This window comes from Temnothorax americanus, unplaced genomic scaffold (genome assembly GCF_048541705.1).
Source record: "Temnothorax americanus isolate GAGA-0224 unplaced genomic scaffold, ASM4854170v1 Scaffold2, whole genome shotgun sequence".
NCBI lineage: Eukaryota > Metazoa > Arthropoda > Insecta > Hymenoptera > Formicidae > Temnothorax > Temnothorax americanus.
Genome location: NW_027509338.1, coordinates 5,764,780 through 5,785,791, shown reverse-complemented (window position 1 = coordinate 5,785,791; position 21,012 = coordinate 5,764,780). Strand labels below are relative to the sequence as shown.

At 33.0% G+C, this 21,012-nt stretch overlaps 1 protein-coding gene and 1 long non-coding RNA gene across 7 annotated transcripts in view; one reads left to right on the top strand and one right to left on the bottom strand.

Annotated features, from left to right (window-relative positions):
- The window catches only part of LOC143896896 (uncharacterized), a 214,793-nt gene that overhangs the window by 84,338 nt on the left and 109,443 nt on the right, over nt 1–21,012 (bottom strand). The window lies entirely within an intron of this gene.
- LOC143896888 (octopamine receptor beta-1R) overlaps nt 1–21,012 on the top strand; it is a 77,501-nt gene that overhangs the window by 2,784 nt on the left and 53,705 nt on the right. For 3 of the 6 annotated variants that reach the window (XM_077405026.1, XM_077405025.1, XM_077405024.1), the window contains exons 2-3: nt 6,592–8,382; nt 8,767–9,064. In XM_077405026.1, coding sequence (XP_077261152.1) covers nt 7,732–8,382; nt 8,767–9,064 — 949 coding nt within the window. In that variant the 5' untranslated portion in view covers nt 6,592–7,731. Of the gene's footprint in view, nt 1–5,018; nt 8,383–8,766; nt 9,085–21,012 lie in introns of those variants that run through there. The other 3 variants (XM_077405036.1, XM_077405037.1, XM_077405027.1) reach the window with 3 other exon arrangements.

The following is a 21,012-nucleotide window of genomic DNA, read 5'->3' as shown; positions in this document are numbered from 1 at the left end:
AAATAGCGACACAATATCGTAATACGGAAATAATGTTAAAGCGCACCGTCACAATTTTTAAGTAAATGAGTTTTAAATATCCAACAATTTCCAAGTAAATGAACATTAACCCGGCTATTTGCCAGCTATGTAGATCAGTTAAAAACTTTCTAAACTAAAAATGTAAAAAACGCTAATTTTTTCGGGATTAATTAGAAGACGGATGAATAACGAGAACGCGTGATTCACTTTCCTCTTTCAAGAACCTCTCAAAATTCGGTAATTTAGGTAATTGTGCGAGATGAAAGAATTACTTAAATTCTCCCACGCGACAAATTGCTTTCTTTGTTTTAAGCGTAACTATCGCAGTAATTAAACGTGAAAAATCCGCGCAAAATAGCAACAAAATAATTACGGCATTAATTATAATAAACAATTTTAAATAAAAAGACCAATATCTTTTTGTTTTTCAAGAAAATATTTTTAAATAATTGCGTAAAGAAAAAAATATTTAATTAATTTTTATGCAATTTTTACGATAAGAATTTTAGAAACATGAAGGAGTCTCAAGTTAATTATAAAAATTACATTCCAACGGCAGAATCTATCTCTCAAAGAATCGTGACTGGATCTTGATGAAGAAAACATCTATTTTAATTTTATTTCGCTGCAGCGCACACAGTAACTAAATAAAATTGGTAATTAAAGTCGGATCGTTAAAAGTATGGCGCATATCAAATTATAAGTACTCCAATTCTGACCGTAATTATAACTTTAGAAAGGCGCTTTCTGAAAGCAGTAAGCAGTAGCTTTATCAAAAATTCCCTTTTTTATCATTCAAAGAAGTGCAATCATTCACTTTTTAAATTAATTTATATATGGATAGATCATATATCTTATTTATTTAATTTCGCTATGATTTCTTTACTAATATTTTCTATAGTGATTGAACTTAATAAATATGTCAACATTATGTTCATTTTTATTATTATTTTGATACAACAAGAATTGAAGCAATTCGTTTTTATATTGAACTTATTTTCGACCTTATAAACCTTTATTAACTACACTTTGATCTACGGCAAAACATATTGTGCTGATGCCAGGAAGAAGATGCATTACCGCACTCGGAAGGTGCAGTTAATTGCCGGTAATTGTCTAACTAATGCTCCATGAAAAGCGGTGCTTGCACCGCCACTCGTTTCGACCTACTTTTATACAACGATGCACGTATATCGAAATCTATCGCTTACGCAATATTTCCAAACCACTATCTGAACAGAAATAAGGCATTTTTTAAGATATATTACAATTCTTATTTCAGAAAATTCATAATAAACTTTGCAATACTTTCATGATATAATTATAATTTTATTGTAGTTACTTTAGTTTAATCTTATTTTAAATTGTATACAGTAATAATCTGATTAAGTAATAATTATTATCTAATTGTTAAATTATTTGCTAACAGTTAATGTTCAACGCTAAACAAATCACATTATAAATAATAAGCCGGTACCTCGCCGTAAATACCTAAAGTTTCTCTATCACGTATTTACTATACGGATTATTACATGGCATCATCCGATTTTTAAATACATGCAATCCCATTATTATGGAGAACCGCACAGTATCTTTCTTTTCTTTCTTTTATTTCCGTTATATAATTTTATTCACGCTCTTTTGCCAGTGCAAAAAGTGTCTGGCTGTATGCCAGTGAGCCAGTGCGACGATTATACCGTTGATGCGTTTTACCATCACGAGTTTTATACAGACTTTGCTAGGGAAAAAGAAAGACAGATATAGACATTCGTAAAATTTATTAACTTTTGTTTGCACTTTTTCGACATAAACAGCAAATGACAGATTATTTTGTGTGTATTTCGTGTGAAATTTGTATGTAATCTAGAAAAAATAAAAAAATCTCATCCGATTATGTTTAATGATAGGTAGAATGTTTAGCTGTGTAGATTAAATGAGCATTTATTGTCTGATTAATTCGATTAAAATCGATTTTAAGACAAAATTTGAATCTGTGGTAATTTAAAAATTTAAAAAATTAAGTGGAATTAATATTAAAAAACTAAAAATTACTTTAATTATTTAAAAAAAAAGTAAATAAATTACCTCCTCTCAGCTTTGTTTAATATAAAAAAATAACTCATTTGTATTCTTTGTTTGTTCTCGTTCTCAACTCTTTCAAGATTTTGTGTGTGAATATATTTTCCTCAAAGTCTTAAATTTTCATGTATTATTCTTGGAGATGTAATTTTATTTTATTTATATGTTACTGAACACAATGTATAAAAGCAAAAATGCAGACATTTTTATATCAGATAGAATATTTCTACGCATTAAGCACGTTCTGCATTACATGCGGATCCCGTTTAATATTAACCTTATGATTGATTCTTCAGTTTTGTAGTTTTCTCTTGTCATTGTAGGCGACATATATTCCTGTTAATTAACTCCATTCGCAGTTTTAATAACCATCCTGTCGAGTTGATTGAACGAAGCGAAACGGATCGTAGTTGTTGTTTGCAAAAACAAGAATGTTGACAAATCCGGCGGGAAAAATTCGTCCAATATTTGTCCTCCTGGTGTATCAGGTGATATGGGTTCAATTGCAATTGTATTAATATTGCGAATGCATATGCGCGGTTAACAAATTTTTATTTGTTATATCGACTGTAACAATGTTTTTTTTACAATAACTACGAAAAAATATTCATAAATATTTTTACAACAATTTGAAACACCAATTTACATTCGCCGAGAATTGTTTTATTGTCTTTAAAGTATATATATATATGTATAATATAATATATATACATATAATATATCTCTTTTTCATCCAACTATTCGTACTAAACTATTTTGTGTTCTTTAAAATATTATTTTTTTTTTAACTCTTGAGGGGAACATTTTTATTTTCCAAGTAGCTTTTCTGTTTCAAGTATTAGCATATTTTTTTTTAGCTTTTGAAATGCTTTTTTTCGAGATCTCGTAACAGGATCGAGAGATTCCGGTAAGCTTGCGAATTTGTGTTTCGAGGAGAAAATGCTTCCTCGCGGAGATTTCTGATTCTTCAATCACGAGATTGGATTTCGCGTAAACACGCGAGCATTCGATTACAATTTGTAACCTACGACTCACGTATAACCAGAGAAATGTACTCTATTTATTTTTTAATTTGTGTTGGCAGAAAAACGCTTAATTGGTTCATTCAATCTTTTAAAAAGTTTATAATTTTTATTATTAACATCAAGAATATTAAACAAGAAAAAAAGAAGTGGAATTAAAAAATTCTAATGTATAAAATAAAATATATATTTTTTATATTATATGTACAATTACATATACAATTAGATATACAATTAAAATTACATTACAATATCTGCATAGATAATAAATTATAATACACTCGTTTAGTAACTTTTGTTAAAAATATCAGCTCAGTGAGCGCTTTTATTAGATATTATTCAAGTAGAATAATTTATATTTAAGTAGAATAGTTTAATTTCAGTACAGCTCACTTCTATCTTTTTATAGATACTAGTTTTACCACGGTAATAAAGACGTATAGGTAACTCCTTAAGGTAACATTATCCTCTATCTATCCACTAACCCCTGTGCAAAGAATTTGATCCTCTTTTAAGGCTGTGTACGTAGACGCAAGGATTCAGGGTAGAATATGATGTTAAGGATACCACGATGAAGAAAGTCAGAAATTTCCTCACGGAAATTCGTTAGAAAGAAGTTAGATGTTCATTATATCTGCTTTATATACCTTCGTTATACCTTTCTTCCTATCGTCGTAAATATAAGATACAATGATACAATTTACAAAAAAATTTATAATTCTATTATATAATCATTAAAAATTATTATCTTCTTGTGAAATATTACACATATAAGAAAATAGATGTAAATAAAAATTTAGAAGTAATACAAACAATATAAAAAGATATATTTTATTAGATAATGAAAAAGATATATTTTATCATTCATTAACTATATTATTAAATTTTGTTGTAAATATATATTTATTTTTAAATACTGAATAAAATTAATTCGTAATACAATATGCGGCACAATATGTTTTAAATAATAATTTACATTGAGTCTAATACAATTTGATTCTTTATTTATTTTTTGTATAGTTATATATTTTAATTTCATCGCAATTAATCAATTTACGGAAAAAAGTACATTATTTCTTTTCCAAATTATTCCAATTTAACTTCTAAATTTACACTGTGTGTTATTTAATAACTTTATCCGTTTACTTTTTATAATTAAGAATATTCTAATTTTCTTCCTCTTTACAATAAATCGCAGCCGAGTTTCACGATGAATCACTTTAAGTGGAAGCCGCTGCCTGATTAAAAGTTTTTCTTTACTTTTGCTTTGTCTTGTAATTTCTTACGGGTAGACGAAGCTTTGAATCGAGGGCGATTTAAATTTTGCTATACAGCAGATTCATCTTCCATTAAAAGAATTCATGACGTACTTATAATACCTATTACCTATCAGTACCTATTTAAATTGCAAAAATAAAGCAATATTCTTAAGATCGGGAAGTCGTCTTTTGTAAATAATAAGTACAAATCTTTAATGCAAAAATTATGGAAAGATGCAAAGAGAGAGAACAATTAAAAATTTCTCTCTCTCTCTGTGTGTGTATATATATATCTCAAATATTTCTTTTAAAAATAAAAATATTGAAATAAAATATTGAGATAAAAAGTTTAAAGATTTCTCGAGATGTACTAAATCTTTGTAAATATAATATATTCAGAGAGTAAATATATAATTGTTTCAATACTTCTCGTAAAAGACAAATTCAGTAAATAGTGAAAACAAAAAATTACAGAAAATTTGATGATTTTTCTGTTAAAATTATTTTTGAAAATCTGTAATAAAATAAGCTTATTCCCTTGAGTTCGAATAAGTTTATGATTCATTAATAAGTTTATTGTACAATGTTTATTATTTTGTACTTAATAAAAAGTATTTCTATGTTATAATATAATCAAAATTTGACAAGAAATTTTTTAATTTTTTCGTGTTCTTTTATGCCACGTTTGTTTATTACACTATGTTTAATAAAACATTCTTATATTTTAAATTAGTATACTTATCACAGAAAATAATTATTATCATTAGAATATACGAAAGAATAGCTGAGAAATCTCTCGCCGGAATGCATTCGCCGATTGTTATTCGAGAAACGAGGAAGAATCCTTCTTTCCTTCACTCTAAATATTTCTGCCGTAAGAACCGGGAAGTCATTAACCTCCTTTCGCCTTTAATATGCTGCCACTGTGTCACCATTCCGCCGATGACGATGTAGTAGTAATTAAAGATCGCTGCGAGTGAACGAGCATCTAGAGAATCCGCCCGATGTTTCATTATGTCAACTACTGATATACAGTTGTACGATTATATAACATCCGGACAATATACCGCCGCTTTGTAATGTCGAGAAATAAAATAGGATAAAGTATTTTCATCTCATCACGCTGTTACGCATTTACGCTGGTTTCCTTTTAAGAGACGACAAACGTGACTGATAATTATGATTTATATAATCCTCGAGTTACGATTCGCGAGTGATTATATGCGCTTCTCGAAATTCTCGTAAGAGAAACCCTATTTATTATTTTCGCGTCTACATTATGTTTCTCCTCGTTGTTATTATTAATATTAATATATGTTAATTAATTTTAGAACGCATCCAAGCTAATATATAGAGATATAGTTTCAAACATTGCAGTTGCAACTATGACAGTAGATGAATTATGTGCGACGGTGGCTCGCACAAATTGATACATTTTCGCCACTCAAATTAAAATTGAAGAACTTTGCTCACAAGTACAAGTGCTCAGTGAAATGCTTTTATTAGACCTCTTGATATTGATCTATTCTAGTCATAGAGCTCTAGATGTAACACGCTTAGAAATACTTGCTAAGAAATCTCTCTCTCTCTCTCTCTCTCTCTCTCTCTCTCTCTCTCTTTCTCTCTTTCTCTCTCGTGTTATAGCTACTACTAGCTAAAGGCGATTGCATTATATAGGGGTTTATGCGCAAGTAAATCCTCTTAATGGCATCGCCTGTAACACACATATACCCACTGAATCATTTAGATAACTGAAAGTTCCGAGAGGCCTTTGCGTATTAATATCTATTGTCTATCTCGTGCAAATACGTTAACAAGTATATTTTAACGAGCGTATCACGCATTCAAGTTTAAAGTGAAAAATTAAGTGTGCTAATCTTTGATCATTGGCTTTGGTAACATCCCACGTAAAATTTTCATAAAATTCAGATTGCGTTATCGCATAAATTATTGATAAAATGTATATCGCGCATTAATGCAAAGAGGTGTTAAAGTAAATTAAACAAATTAATACTCTAAATTTCGTTCTTTCAAAGACAAGCGATTTATGGTTATGTGCGATTAATGACAATCCTTTGATCTTCTTCGTCGACCAAAACAAGTTGATTAAAATAAATTATTCATTTTGGTAGAATTTATATCGGTCCATCGCGGAAAGTAGATCAGACAAATCGCACTCGACGCATATACAATTGCCTGTCGTTTTACAGAGGTATTGAGTGTCATCAAAAACCTCGATGTTATCAAAAATGATGCTGAATTGAACGGTGAGGCTTATTAAACTGTTATCATGTGTGGCAATCAAAATGGAGTTTTAATCCTCAATATCATCGACCGACATTATCCCTGCAATTGATATAAAATTCGCGCCCGGACCAATAAACGCAATCATGGATATACGAAAATTAACAGTGATCCGTGCAAAACTGTCGCGAGACAATTTAGTGCGATTTAGACTAAATTGTGCGGAAAATGACAAAATGTTTGCAGGAATGCTCAAGAGACTTGATTTAGAAATTGAGGAGGATGAGTCTCATGAGTCTCATCCTAGAAAAAAATATCCATAATAATTATATATCTATGTATATGTGAACACACAACTTATGTATAAAAAATATATTTAATGTATGAAAAAGACCTTTGAGAGAGAGAGAGAGAGAGAGAGAGAGAGGGGGAAAGAGGGAGATGAAGAATACACTTAAGAACAACAAAGATAAAATAAAAATAAAGAATTAATCAAAAGAAAGAAAGAAATTAAAGTATATACGAAGTAAATATACATGTACATAAACATTTGAGTCATTTTTGGCAGAAGTGACATATTACGAATGGTGCTATACAATTTATTATTTTCGCTAACAAAGAAATTGTCGCATCACAATTGTGTATCCGCTAAACTTGGACCAGCGATACAAGTACGAAAATCACAATCACGTAACCTAAAATAAAAAATAATTTTCTTAAAAGATTTTGAAGAATACTGCAATATTTTTTTATTTACGCAACACAAAATATCCATCAATAACATCTGTAATTAATTCAAAACTCACAGAATTTTAAAGAATTCTGAGATACTTTTGCAATATCCAACAATACCGGATATCAATCACTACAATTACGTAATTAAATCAAAATATGAGTACGTATCACGACGGTAATTTCTAGGGAGGGATAATCGATCTCCCTCTATTCGTGATGATAAAAAGAAAGAATAATTCATCCAACGATGCTCTCCTCACCACCGCGGACTCTCGAATGAAGTCCAAAACGAGCGAGGGATTATCCAAGAGAAACCGTTCTCCGTAAATAACGTAAATGGTGAATCAACCATCGACGCATTCACCGTCACCATGTTGAACGTAACGGCAATGTCGACAGGCCTACTCCGAGTAGAACCCACGTCTTCGTCGGTCCTCATCAACAACACCATTACCACCTCCAGCACGACCATAACAGCAATCGCAAATGTATCGTCATCAGCGGAAAATCCGACGGTGGAAAATCTCCCCGAGAACGTAAACGTGCTGTTGGTGGCGATCAAGGGAATTATCATGGGTACCATCATCACCACGGCGGTATTAGGCAACATGCTGGTGATCGCCAGCGTGCGGAGGCATCGCAGATTACGCGTGGTCACCAATTGTTACGTGGTTAGTCTGGCAGCGGCCGATCTCCTGGTGGCAATGTGCGCCATGACCTTCAACGCCTCGGTGGAGCTCTCAGGAGGGAAATGGCTCTTTGGGCCGATCATGTGCGACCTGTGGAACTCGCTGGATGTTTACTTTAGCACCGCTAGCATCCTCCACCTTTGTTGTATCAGTGTGGACAGATACTACGCCATAGTGAGTCCGCTTGAGTACACGGTGATAATGAAGCAGAGTACTGTGGGATGTATGCTGGGTAGCGCTTGGGTCTTGCCGGCGCTGATAAGCTTCATTCCGATCTTCATGGGATGGTACACGACAAAAGAACACCTGGAGTACATGGTGAAGCATCCGGAGGTACGAAGGAGTTCTTTTTTTCCTTAGGAGTCTTTAAAAAGTGTTTAATGTGCAAGTTATGAATATGGAAATCGTTGTTAGCCTTATAACAATCTAACCTACCTTAGTAATCTACCTTAATGTAAAAGATAGAATATTTTAAAATTTAAAAAAAATTTAAAAGATGAAAGACTTCTAATTTTAATGATATATGTAATAACGAATTAACTTTCTCATTCTTGTCAATAATTCTTTTCGTGTAATTTTTTTAAGTATCTGCACTTTTTATTATGTTATTGTTATTAGCTTTTTAAAGATTAATTATTTATAGACTATTGTATCATTAGAATATTATTATCATGACTGAATCACTGAAGTAATTCGCGACATTCTCGGATATTTCAGAGCTGCGAGTTTCGTGTGAATTTACCATACGCGCTCATCAGTTCCTGCGTGTCCTTTTGGATCCCAGGCCTGGTGATGATTATCATGTATTACAAGATCTATAAAGAGGCGATTCGACAACGAAAAGCGCTCAGCCGGACATCCAGCAACATTGTCCTCAACAGCGTGCACCATCATCGCTCATCTACCCGGCACCATCATCATCAGCAGATGTTGCTGCAGGCCGCTGCCGATACCGGTGAGCTAGCCTTCCACACGGCACACTTCGCGGTGCCCACGGAGCTCCACGCCGTTAACGGTGAGTGGAACTCCGTCCATGTACGTGTGTTCAATTATATATTATCGATTATAAGAATGAATAGCAAAGGCCGAGATAAAAAAACTCGAGACTTTAACGAATTAACAAATACTTATAAACACGTCGTGCAATATCTTAAACAAGCTCTTGATAATTTTAGAAAAATAATTTTTTTTAGAAAGGCTACTTCGTGCACGGAAATATTTAAAACATTTCATACGGAATAGAAAATACGTAGTAAAGAATACTAGGTTTTTATTCAACAATCTGCTAGCTTGCTATATATATATATAGCCGTCTAAAAGCTACATATAACTCGCTGTATATGTAGTTATAAATTCAAATTCAAGTTCAAGGTGCAAATGTCTCGTCAGCACACAAATTTTCGAACTCGACTCGTGCGACGAAATGATAAGAGTTAGCAAGCGACAGTTACCTTTTGCGTCGCTAGTTTAATGCAGTAATCAAGACTTGAAACGCATATTCTCGCATCGTGCGTCTGTTGGCGCGGTCGTATATTTCGACAGAAATGGTAAATGCTCACTCGCGTGAAATCCTCTTATCTCCTTAAGCTATTATACGCGCGAACGCGAATGTCCCCTTCACTCCCACGTATAGAATAGCGAGCAGAATCCGCTATTTCTAACTGCAGTATCTATGACGTATTTTGCGCGATTACGCAGCGAAATGCGTTCTATCACCCTATATAGAACCTCCCTAATAATATTCTCCGCGGCGCGATCCATTTTGGCGGCGACATCCGTTTAGTCCTATATTCGATCGATAACGCGATTTGATAACAGTATATAATGTTCTCGAGTACAATTATTGAGAAAGATATAATATATTATTATGCAATAATAATTTAAAATATTTACAAAATGTTTTAAATTTAAATTCTATAAATTAAATAATACATATTATTTTCATAGATTAGTGTCTAACAATAATAATCTCAATAATCTTTTAGTTTATAATCTTGTAACGAAAAAATTGTAGAATTCTTCGAACAATTTTGTATCAGTTTCTCCTTGGCACAAAAATTTTGGAAAACTAATTAGAGATATATGTAGATATAGCATTTTCTGACATTTTTGAGAATTTAACATGTATACGTTTGGTCGCTTTGATCAACGTTCAAGATTTATAAACTGATACGAAATCTTTAACACGATTCATTATGTAATGAGAGCGATTTGCAATTATCTATGATTGGCAATCGAAAACGGTAGCGAGCATTATTCACGCGGGAAAATAGGATTTCGTGGTCCATTAATAAAATCACCGTTTCAGCTATTCTCATCGTCAATGAGTGTCATAACAGTTCGCGGAATAAATGGATTTGATAAAACCTCTACTAAACCTCCATCAGAAATTTTCAAATTTTCAAAAATTAGTTAAAATTTAAATTAGACAGAAATTTCTTATTAAAGAATAACTTTCTAATTTTTATAGATAATCTATTGTCTTTTTCGCGAAAACATTAAAAATAATAAGGTTATTAAGGAATTGTTAAATCGTTTTAACTTGAGAATTGTTTAATCATCTTAAATATTTTATAGTCTAATTTTATAATTTTTTATTTATTTCTTTTACATAATTAAAATATATTTCTTCAGAGTTAATAAAATTCTTATTAATTAAAGTAGAAATTTAAATCACATAAGAGAGTAAAATAAAAATCAGTAATAAATAATATATACTTAATCTCATGCGCGATTTTTTAATAAGCTTGACATTTCTTTGTATCAAAATTGATCAAAATTGATTTAAAATACAAATTTAAAACATTAAAAAATTTGAATAGATAAATAACACGAAATATTCTCTATTTAATGAAATCGCGTGCAATTTCGATAATTCGAATGGTCAGATGTGCACGTGTGCTTGTGCTTCAAAAAGATTGCATTCCGCGAATATGCAATACGCTGACATACGTATATGTTTTGAAAAATAATGCTGAAGTTGTTTATTGCTGCCAACATAAACACACGTGCAAACGGTCAAGCATTTCCACATTTTTTCTACTGTCAAAACCATATTCCAATTGTAAGGCAATTGTATGCGTTAATGGAGGTACTTGCATTTCAAAGAGACAGAGAAAAAGAGAGAGAGAGAGAGAGAGAGTAAAATTATTCATATTTTAATGAATATATTGGATGTATACGCATCTATACATATTTTAATAGATAAAGATAGAGAAAGGAGAAGGAAAAAGAGAGGCACAATGTTGTCTTCAGATTGAACTCCTGCGAAAGGAGTTTGAATACACAGAAGAAATACACGGGAGAGTAATCAACAGATTTGCATATGGCTCCGGCCCGTTTCATCGGGCATTTTCATTAGCGTAGTTTTATCTGTCGACTCGGACAGTCTGAAAATTCAATTAAACCCCATCAAGTTAGCAGTGCGTCCGTGCCAGCAGTACCTTTCCCTTCTCACTCACGAGGAAGTTAAAAATTTCGTTGGGCTAGTTTTGTTGAGAAAAAAATAATTGATCATTCTTGGAAAAAAAGTATTTTAAAAGTTGTAAAAACAAACAACTCTTTAATCGAAAAACGTGTCATGATAAAAATTTAAAACGCAGTTAATTCTCAAAGCAGAGAGCAATTTAAAAAATAAAATAATTTATTATTCAGATATGTGCAATAAATATTGTATTAGATTTTGGAAATGAAATAAATGACATTGAAAAATCGCGAATCTCGTACGAACAAAAATTATACTATCCTTCACGAATCCGTTTTATTAAACGGAATTCTCAAAGGGAGTTATTGCATCATACATTGCAACACTGTATATATCGAGAACATCATCTAATGGATCTAAGTAAGATCCACACACGGAAAGCGGAAGGTATCGTAAATATTATCGACGAGAAGAGAGAGCCAATATCCCGCCTGGCAATTTTCGAAATCGGAAGCTATTTCCGGGACAGAAACCCGAACTAAAAAACCACTGCTTCCTCTCTTCCCGCTCTCTCTCTCTCTTTCTCTCTCTCTCTCTCTCTCTCTCTGCCTCTCTTTCTCTCTCTCACACATTCTCTCTCTCTCTCTCTCTCTCTCTCTCTCTCTCTCTCTCTTTCTCTCTCACACACACACACACACGCACGCACGCACGCACGCACGCACGCACGCACGCACGCACGCACGCACGCACGCACGCACGCACGCACGCACGCACGCACGCACGCACGCACGCACGCATGCACGCACGCACGCACGCACACACACATTTGCCGAGCAATATTGCGCGAACATTATGGAACAAGCCTCATTAAATTAGTTTCGGTGAGGTATTAATTAGGTCGCTAATACGTTATTAAGGACGTCAATTGTCATGGTAATTTCTCTATCGGTGACGTAATATGCCGAAGTTCGGTGAATCAAATGCAGTAAATTTAATTCAATTTCACGATCCAGTATTCGCGTTCTGATTCATAAGAAACACAAAATCTTGGTAAATCATTGGTAAAACTTTAAAATATAAGCAAACAAGTTAGTTTTGCTGTGTTTTTTATCGTTACTAATTATACAATTTGGAGTATATAAATTAAACATACGTATTGTTATTTATCTTATATGTATATTTATGTTGCCAAATAATCTTTGGTGCAGTTCTCATTATTTATTTATTTCCGTTATTTTTTTTAATTGTAAAAATTGAATGACTCTTATTCCCATTATTTTACTTAACTTCGTAATTTCTTTCGGTTTCTTTATTTTAAAAATGTATGAAGATATATACAACCTCACATTGTGACTTTCTGCGCTGAAAGCTTTGCGTCAGTAATTCAGGACTTAAAACGAGGTGAATCTCGCGAAAAGAACGAGCTGACGTAACGACGGGAATAAATTAGGAAAGTTGCGTAATAAATGTAAATACGCGTGATTATGCTAAGTAGACGTGCAAGAGAGAAGGTGAGAACTTAATTTTGCCACGAAGCAGAAATTGCACTACTTTAATTATTCTGTCGCCGGCACGCGACTTGACCCTCGCCACGAGAGACTTAATTAGATAAACATAATTTGTCCACACGGTATGCATTATGCAGTTGCCTGCCGTTTCGAGTTAAAGTTAACCTTTCCCCGCGGACAAGCACGCCGAAAATAGCAAAAATTTGTTTTATTCTATAATTTATTTATAGATTATTTTTAATAATTATATTTTTCTTTAATTTTTGGCTCTTTTTATATAATTTTGTTTTAATTAACTTTTTAAAGATATAATCTATGCCTTCGTATGTTATATATTTATTGAATCTGAAATACATCTCGCTAAAAACGAGAATTTCTTCTGAAAAAAATATTTTACAGAAAAAAGAGGATTATTCAATAATCTTCAATAGTCTTCGTGAAAGACTATTTGAGGTAGCTGTAAAGAGGATGAAACAAACCATTAAACAAATCCCTGCTTCTCTGACCAAATAAACGGTGATTGTGTCAACTGTAGGAGATGCAAACGCCGGAGCTTGCAGGTTTGTGGTATTTGCAAACCGGATTAATACACGTCCAATTTCGCTTTTTGATGGAGAATTTGATTTACAATAGCGCTCTTGTGTTGCTTACAACCGACAACTATAATCCACCACTATGACCACACATCGCACTTGCTTGGAGATATCTTCAGGTGCAGCTGTTTGGCGGTATACTTTCTCAATATTTGCGCTCGTAAAGTGTCCGGTCGAGCAAAATCGATATCGCTGATTGTGGATAAATAACAAGGAAATCCCATATAATCTGTCGGGAAGTGTAATAAGAACGCCGTAATGATGCCTCGTAAATAAAATTTTTTTGTAATATATTATTTTATAGAATATTAACATAGTAGATTAAATGATCTCCGCGATAACAGCTGTTCACGGCAGAAAGTAAGCACATGCAGTGAAAGAACTAGTTAGAATTATGGAAAAGGGGCAACAAATGAAATTGAATTCTACGACACGTGACTTTTTTAAGAACAAAATTTTCGCAATTTTTTAAAACAAATTTTCAAAATTAAATAGAACTCGACAATTTAGTTGCCGAAGAGACAAACGAAGAGACAAGGCGAAGAGACAAACGCCGCGGAATTTCAATTCTACGAGGAGCATTTTAGTACACTCGTATATCTCGTCACATATTCTGATGTGAGTGGCACATTAAACAATCTACATATGCCTGCGGGGTGTGTATCCCGTGTAACTGTGCCTTTTGGCAAGCTAGATTCCGCGATTTGGCACAGCGATAAGTGTTGCCTCGAATCCCTTTACCGCGCGGTGAATGGAAGTCTGATTAGAAGTCTTCAAAACTTCCTTCACTTCAAACTTTCGGTGGACGATATACGTCGATATCGAGGAGAACGTATTAGGAACAAACGCGGTTGATTTGGCGATTTCCTTTGACGTCGAAGTTCGCGCAGATGCAAGGTGCAAGCAAGCAACATTCTACTGCTTGCAAGGCGTCACAGTAAACATTCGATATTCAGCTCCTATGTTATGCTCTGTATTTATATTCCTGTAGTATTATATAATTTAAATTTTTTAATCTTTGTGTATATATTACGCCGATTTATATATTTCCGCATATACTATATGCATATATATATACCATTTGAGATATATTTAGGATGACTTCCTCGTAGTAATGAAGAACATCATCAGTAATGAAGAAACGTATCAGCGGAATTAATTTGTGACGTACAGCAATTTGAGATTACATCACACAGACCCGAGAGAAAATTCAGCCTCTGTCTGCCTGGGCGCAACTGTGCACCACCAAGCACTTTTCAACTACCCACCCCTCGATCGAAGCCCGGAGACCGATGCAAGCCGCGCGCGCGAGGTTAAGGGCGCTCGTGCATCAGTGCCGCGCAGGCGGTTGCATGCCTGTAAAAAGCGGTAGTTTAGATAGAATCTCTAGAGAAGGCGATGGCGGTAAAAGCGGTGGCAAGGTCCACGTATAAACGACGCGTGCAATGAGCTCCGACAGTCGTGACCGAGACCACGACCACTCTCTCCTCTTTTTGCTAGTTCGAAAAGAGTATAGTGTGTGCCTATAGGAAAAAATTAAAAACAGCTTTCCTTATGGAACTTTCTTAAACGCATTCAAAAATAAAATTATAAAATATTTCTTTTTCTCTTATTTTTCTTTTTGCAAGAAGAAAAGGACCAGCAATTCTTTCGACTGTGCCACGGCATCGTCACTATTGAAAAATTAATCAGTATCGAATGAAATGGAATTGTATAGATTTGACCGGATACACACACACACAATATCTAAATACAGATTGTCTCTCTGGAAGTTGATCGGGAAGATCTATTATTAATATCTAATAGGCAGCCCCGGATGAATAATTTCTCTGACAATATCCGTGATTACGGGTTGCAAGTAAAATTCACGATTAAAACATTGTCAAGTTATAAGCAAATTTCATGCGACATATACAAACATAATGTATAAATATTGTAAACATTAAATTAGAATATAAAATATATGTATTTGTGTAGCATATTCAAAATTAGATAGATCACGTGTGAGTGAAAGTCAAAATCAAAATCAAAATGCAAGTAATTTGTTAACAAAACATTCACTTACAATACTATAGAATACTAGTTCTTAATTGAATATATATTCGCGAAAAAATGTTTGTAGTTGCTTCAACAACGAATTTGCCTTTTTATAATATAAATCACATTTGCACGTGTAGGTTCTAGCAATTTTTTTCGCGGGGAACAGGCAGAGCTATTCGACGTGACAAACGACATGAAACACGGTCAGTACGGTACTTCTAATTTTCCAGTAGCCAGTCGGAAACTTGGCTACCGTACAGATGTCAGAGTACAGAGTTCCCTTCGAACGAGAGTAGTTATCGACGAACGAGCGTGTAGAACAATGCCGAAGTTGGCGTAAAAAAGAGAAGAAAAAAAGAAGAAAAGAAACAGCCAACAAGGTCTTCATACAATAGAATAATTTTTAACAAGTTTCTTCTTTGATCAGACAAAAGTTTAGCGAAAGACAATATCTTGCGGCAATAAATAATAATAATGAATATTTTTTTTAATATATAATGTAATATGAAGATAACAAAATTAAAGAATTTATGAGAAATAGTTATTCTTTAAATAAAACAGATAACAATTACAGAATAATTATCTGATCTATAATAGATACTGATGATAAGATTTGAAGATTGAATAAAATTCGAACTATATACCGTAAAAATGTATATATTCTGAAATTTCTTGACTAAAGATGTGTTGCAATTTGGTTTTATCTCTTTATACTTTTCTAATTAATTCTTAATAATTGTCCTTTTTCTCATACTACGTGTATAGGATAATAGTTTTTTCCGCAAACGCGAATAACGAATACCGCGGAGAACCATCAGCGACAATACAGCAACGAAACGCAATATCGAATTCTCATTCCGCAGTCTTTGTTCGCTTTCCGCGAATAAAGGGGAAACGAATTTGCTTGGCCGCTTTTATTTATTGTTTATACGAAAGAAAAAAAAAGAACGATTAGGAAAGAGAAAGAATAAAATAGCAAAAATTTTGCTTCTTTTTAAGAGGCAGATTCGAGATTCGGGATAAATATTATTAAACAATATTTATTTGATACCATTTATATTTTCTTTCATTATTAAATAATCACGTCTCAAATTAAGCTTCCATGTAAAACTTTGTGTGTGTACGTGGGTTGAGAAAAGTTACTTTTTCTTATAACATTATTCGAAATTCCACGCCGTAATATTTGTATTAATAGTTTGTAATCAAAATAGGAGCAAAGATATAAAATAAATCACTGAACATTTTTCGTTTTCAGCATAAAAATCACAAAAAAAAGAAATATTCTTATTAAAAATCATTCAGCATTATAAAACCTCGACTCTTATTCTCATATGTGAACGCGAAGAAAATTCCTCTCTCTCATTGTTTGCGGACAAATAAACGTGTGAAATGTAAGATAAATAGTCGGAGGATGTTTCTAACCGCGGAACAATAAGAGATGAAGAAAAAGACAGAGCGAGGAAAAAGAAATAGAGAGACAAATGAGATGCGTTCCGTGTTCATATCCATCGCGTGTCAAGTTCAGCAGATCGTCATTGGTTAGTCTGTTTGCCAGCACGGTCAGCCAAGAAGAGAACTTGCAAAAATTGGCTCACGCAACCTTAACCTTCGACCGCGAAAGTGCTTTCGCGGCCATGGCTGTTGTGACGCGCCGAATTTATCGTTATTGTCGTTGCGAAATTCAGCATTTCCCTTTTCGGGATATGCATTTTGAGATAACGGCCGTGATTATCGGTATAAATCGCGCGGCCGTTTATCTCTGCAGTTAAAACCGCAAGCAATTGTGAAATTCATGCACGATAAATTCACAAGATTTATTTCATTAAAATAAAATTCGTTAAATCAAAACACCTTTTTTCTAATTTTAGAGAGAATATGTATCTTTATTTTTTATTCCTATTTATAGAAAGCAAAATTTTGTGTAAAAAAAAATAGAACAACTATTTTTATATATAATTTAATGTATATAGAATAACAATTTTATTTTAATATAATTTGAAGAATTATACTAAAATATTTTATAAGATATTCTAAACTCGAGAGAGAGCAGAGAGAGAGAGAGAGAGAAAGAGAGAGAAGTTACAAAAAAATTACTTAATTAAAATTTAAATTATCGAATTAAAAAAGGCATGTTAAATCGATACTCGCCATCTCTCGAAGTCTTCTCGAAAGTCTCGAAGTTTATTGTTGACTCTTTTCCGCGATGCTGAATTGCTGATTCTCTCGCTGCGCTATATTTCGTGAGCGGCTGTCATGGCATAATTTTGACAGTTAGTTGTGTATCTGTTGCTAATTAGCGCGCGTCTTTGTGATGTCTAGTGATATAAATAATACTACATTTCCGCGTAAAATTCAAATACCGAGTAAAAGCAGAAATACAAATATGCCGAAATTACTTTTGCAAGATATAAAAGTTGACCTACTTCTCTTCGTCCAAATCAAAGTGTAGAATTTTGCGGATATTCTCGCGAGTGTTCTCGAGCGAATTTCGAATGACGAAAATCAAATAGTGCAATAGAATGAATCGATTGCGCTGATGATGGGTAAACACGGAGGGCGAACTACAATATAGTAATTGCGAATGAAATCCCTTTGACGCTGTAACATTCAAAATTGCTCGTGTAAGGAACGAAACCATATCGTTGACACAAATCATCGCGCTAACTAAATTGTTAAACAACTCATTATACGTTAAACAGAGATATCGTTAAATTATTATATTAAATAAATCACGTTAAATAAATCACTACGTTAAATAAATCGTTAAACTAAATGAACCTCTAGGTTAAACGAAAATATCATTCCTGTCTCATATCTTACCTAAAGCAAAATCGCTGTAAAAAGGAAAAGTGGATGGAAAAAATTCAAATTGCTCAAAAAGTCCATTCTTGAAATAGGACTCATATGTTATAGCATATATCATATTACATATTAAAAGCTGCAGATCTCGAGTGGACATAAATTGCGGGATATCTGGTACGCCAATTAATGCATATGCATTAACGCACGGTTATTTCGCAAAATGTCGGCGTCGTTGACAGTTTCTGCACGCGCGTTCTATCGTTCTTCATTGTACATCGCGTCCCATTGTTCTTCTTTATCGTTCGAAAGCTAATTATAATCGGCCTTTGTTAAGCGCATAATACGGGAATCTGCGCGGGCGCACCGCGCGCAGAATTTGCATAGTCGCAACACAAACCAAATTCATTTAAGCAGGCACATACTACGTTTACGCGAGCGTTACTTCTGTAGTAACTTACGATAATTCTTTCGCGTAAACGGGATTTTGTAGTAACTCACGATAATTTACTCCGCGTAAACGGGTGAATTATCGTAAGTTACTACAACAAAAGTAACCCTCGCGTAAACGTAGTATAACATATATATGCGCGCAAGCGCGCGAACTACGCGCTCGTTTGATCGATTTCCTTTTCGCGCCAAGTGTTTCAATAACGTAAATTTAAATCATGGATAAAATCAAGAGGATTCGCGAGTGTGCGTGTGTTTTGTCCCATTTATTGACGTTTTGAGTCTGCATGCAAATCCACGGCAAATTTAGCAGATTTGGGTAAACAGCGGAATGAACGCCGATGTAGTTATTGTTTTATAATCGCTCGATTCAACATCGGATGTAATCGTTTGTTTACGCCCGTTCGTCATAATTCGCGATTATTTTAGCTCAGGGAATATTATATTGTATATATGTATACATGTATCTATCAATCTGTATTATGGCTAAATAAACTCTGATGAGGCACGAAGTTTATCGATTGACGGATAATTAATAATTTAATTAACAAAAATCAATATTTATTACTCATTAGTAAGATATTGATAAAATGTAAAACAAAAAAAAACACGCATCTATATTTTAGACTATGATACATGTCGCAATTCAGAAAAAAAATTTATCAATTATTTGAATATGTGTATATGTGTGTGCGTATACTCTTATTTTTTTGTGTTAGAGAGAACATATAATCATAAATAAGAATTTGTTATAGATTATGGACGGGCTAAAACATCTCTGTGCTTCAAAGCATAAAAAAATTACATTCGAAATAAAAATAAAACTTTGAACACTATCCAACAGAATCTAGAATAAATATAATCTGTTTTTTTTTTTTTTTTTAATATGAAAAGTAAATAAAGTATTAAACAAAATAAATCAAAACAATAAAAGAGTCAAGATTTTATGAATAATCTTATATCTTTATTTTTGTTTTCAATTGACATTTAATTAACAATTTTATTTAAACTACATAGTTATAGTACGCGACACTTTAATCTGTATTTTTAATCGACGGGATTTTATTGAGGCACTACGATTATATGTATAAGTTTTTATTATTGAAAAGCGTATTTACAAGCGCATCGGACAAACACCCTGAATGAAGCTTGATTAATGGCTACAGCTAATTGGTTCATTTGTTCAGAGATATTACTGTCTACACTGCAAGACATCCTGCGCTCTTTGATTTTCACTATTTACACATCTGATGGCAATTTATTTGTAACAGTTCGTTGCATTTGTTTGCAGAACAAAATTTTAACAAAACGGTTTTCTCTTAGTGGCTGATAAATAATTAATCAAAGTATTCTTACGATGGAAGCATTTATGCAAGATAAATGAAAAACAGAAATAAATGACAAAGTAAAATAGAATATATAACAAAGTAAAATAAAATATTATAGTACTATTACTATTATAAAGTTCCAAAGTAATAGATATATAAAATAATTATTAGATACTATTAAAAAAATAATCAGAATACATTAATTATCTTACATTAATTAAGAAATTAAAACGAAAAACATCATTCGAGAAACCACCGAAGATATTACGACACATCCTGTATATAGAACGTCATAACTGTGTTACACGATAAAATAGAAGTTGTCGACTGTAATTTTTGTATGCTAAAGCAATGTAAAAGTTTTCAAAGTGCCTTCCGCAAATTATGAATGATATAATGCAGGATGTTTCAAAGATATCCTAGTAGTAAGGTATTTCATTGCGTACACACAAAGTAAATAGCATCAAACGGTAAGCACGGAATAGCGAATCGTAATCCACGTCGAAATATGCATGCAAATGGTTTCTTCTTTGCTGTTACATTGCAAAGCGCGGTCGGCTGTCTGGCTTTTCCTTCGCTTCAATGTGCGGAAATCCTTTTGAGAAGGAAAAGCCCTTTGTATCTCATAATTTTAATCAGCATTCCCGTATCGAGTAAGTTAACTTTGATCAAAGTACTTCGCGTCAACCTTCATCGCAGTTCTGAAAGATCGAAGAATATCTTATAAAGTGCATCAGAAATTTGCACAATTGTCACGTATTGTAAGTTATCTTTTAAGTAAATAATGTTATCTTTTCACCTAACTTACAAATTTTAATTTA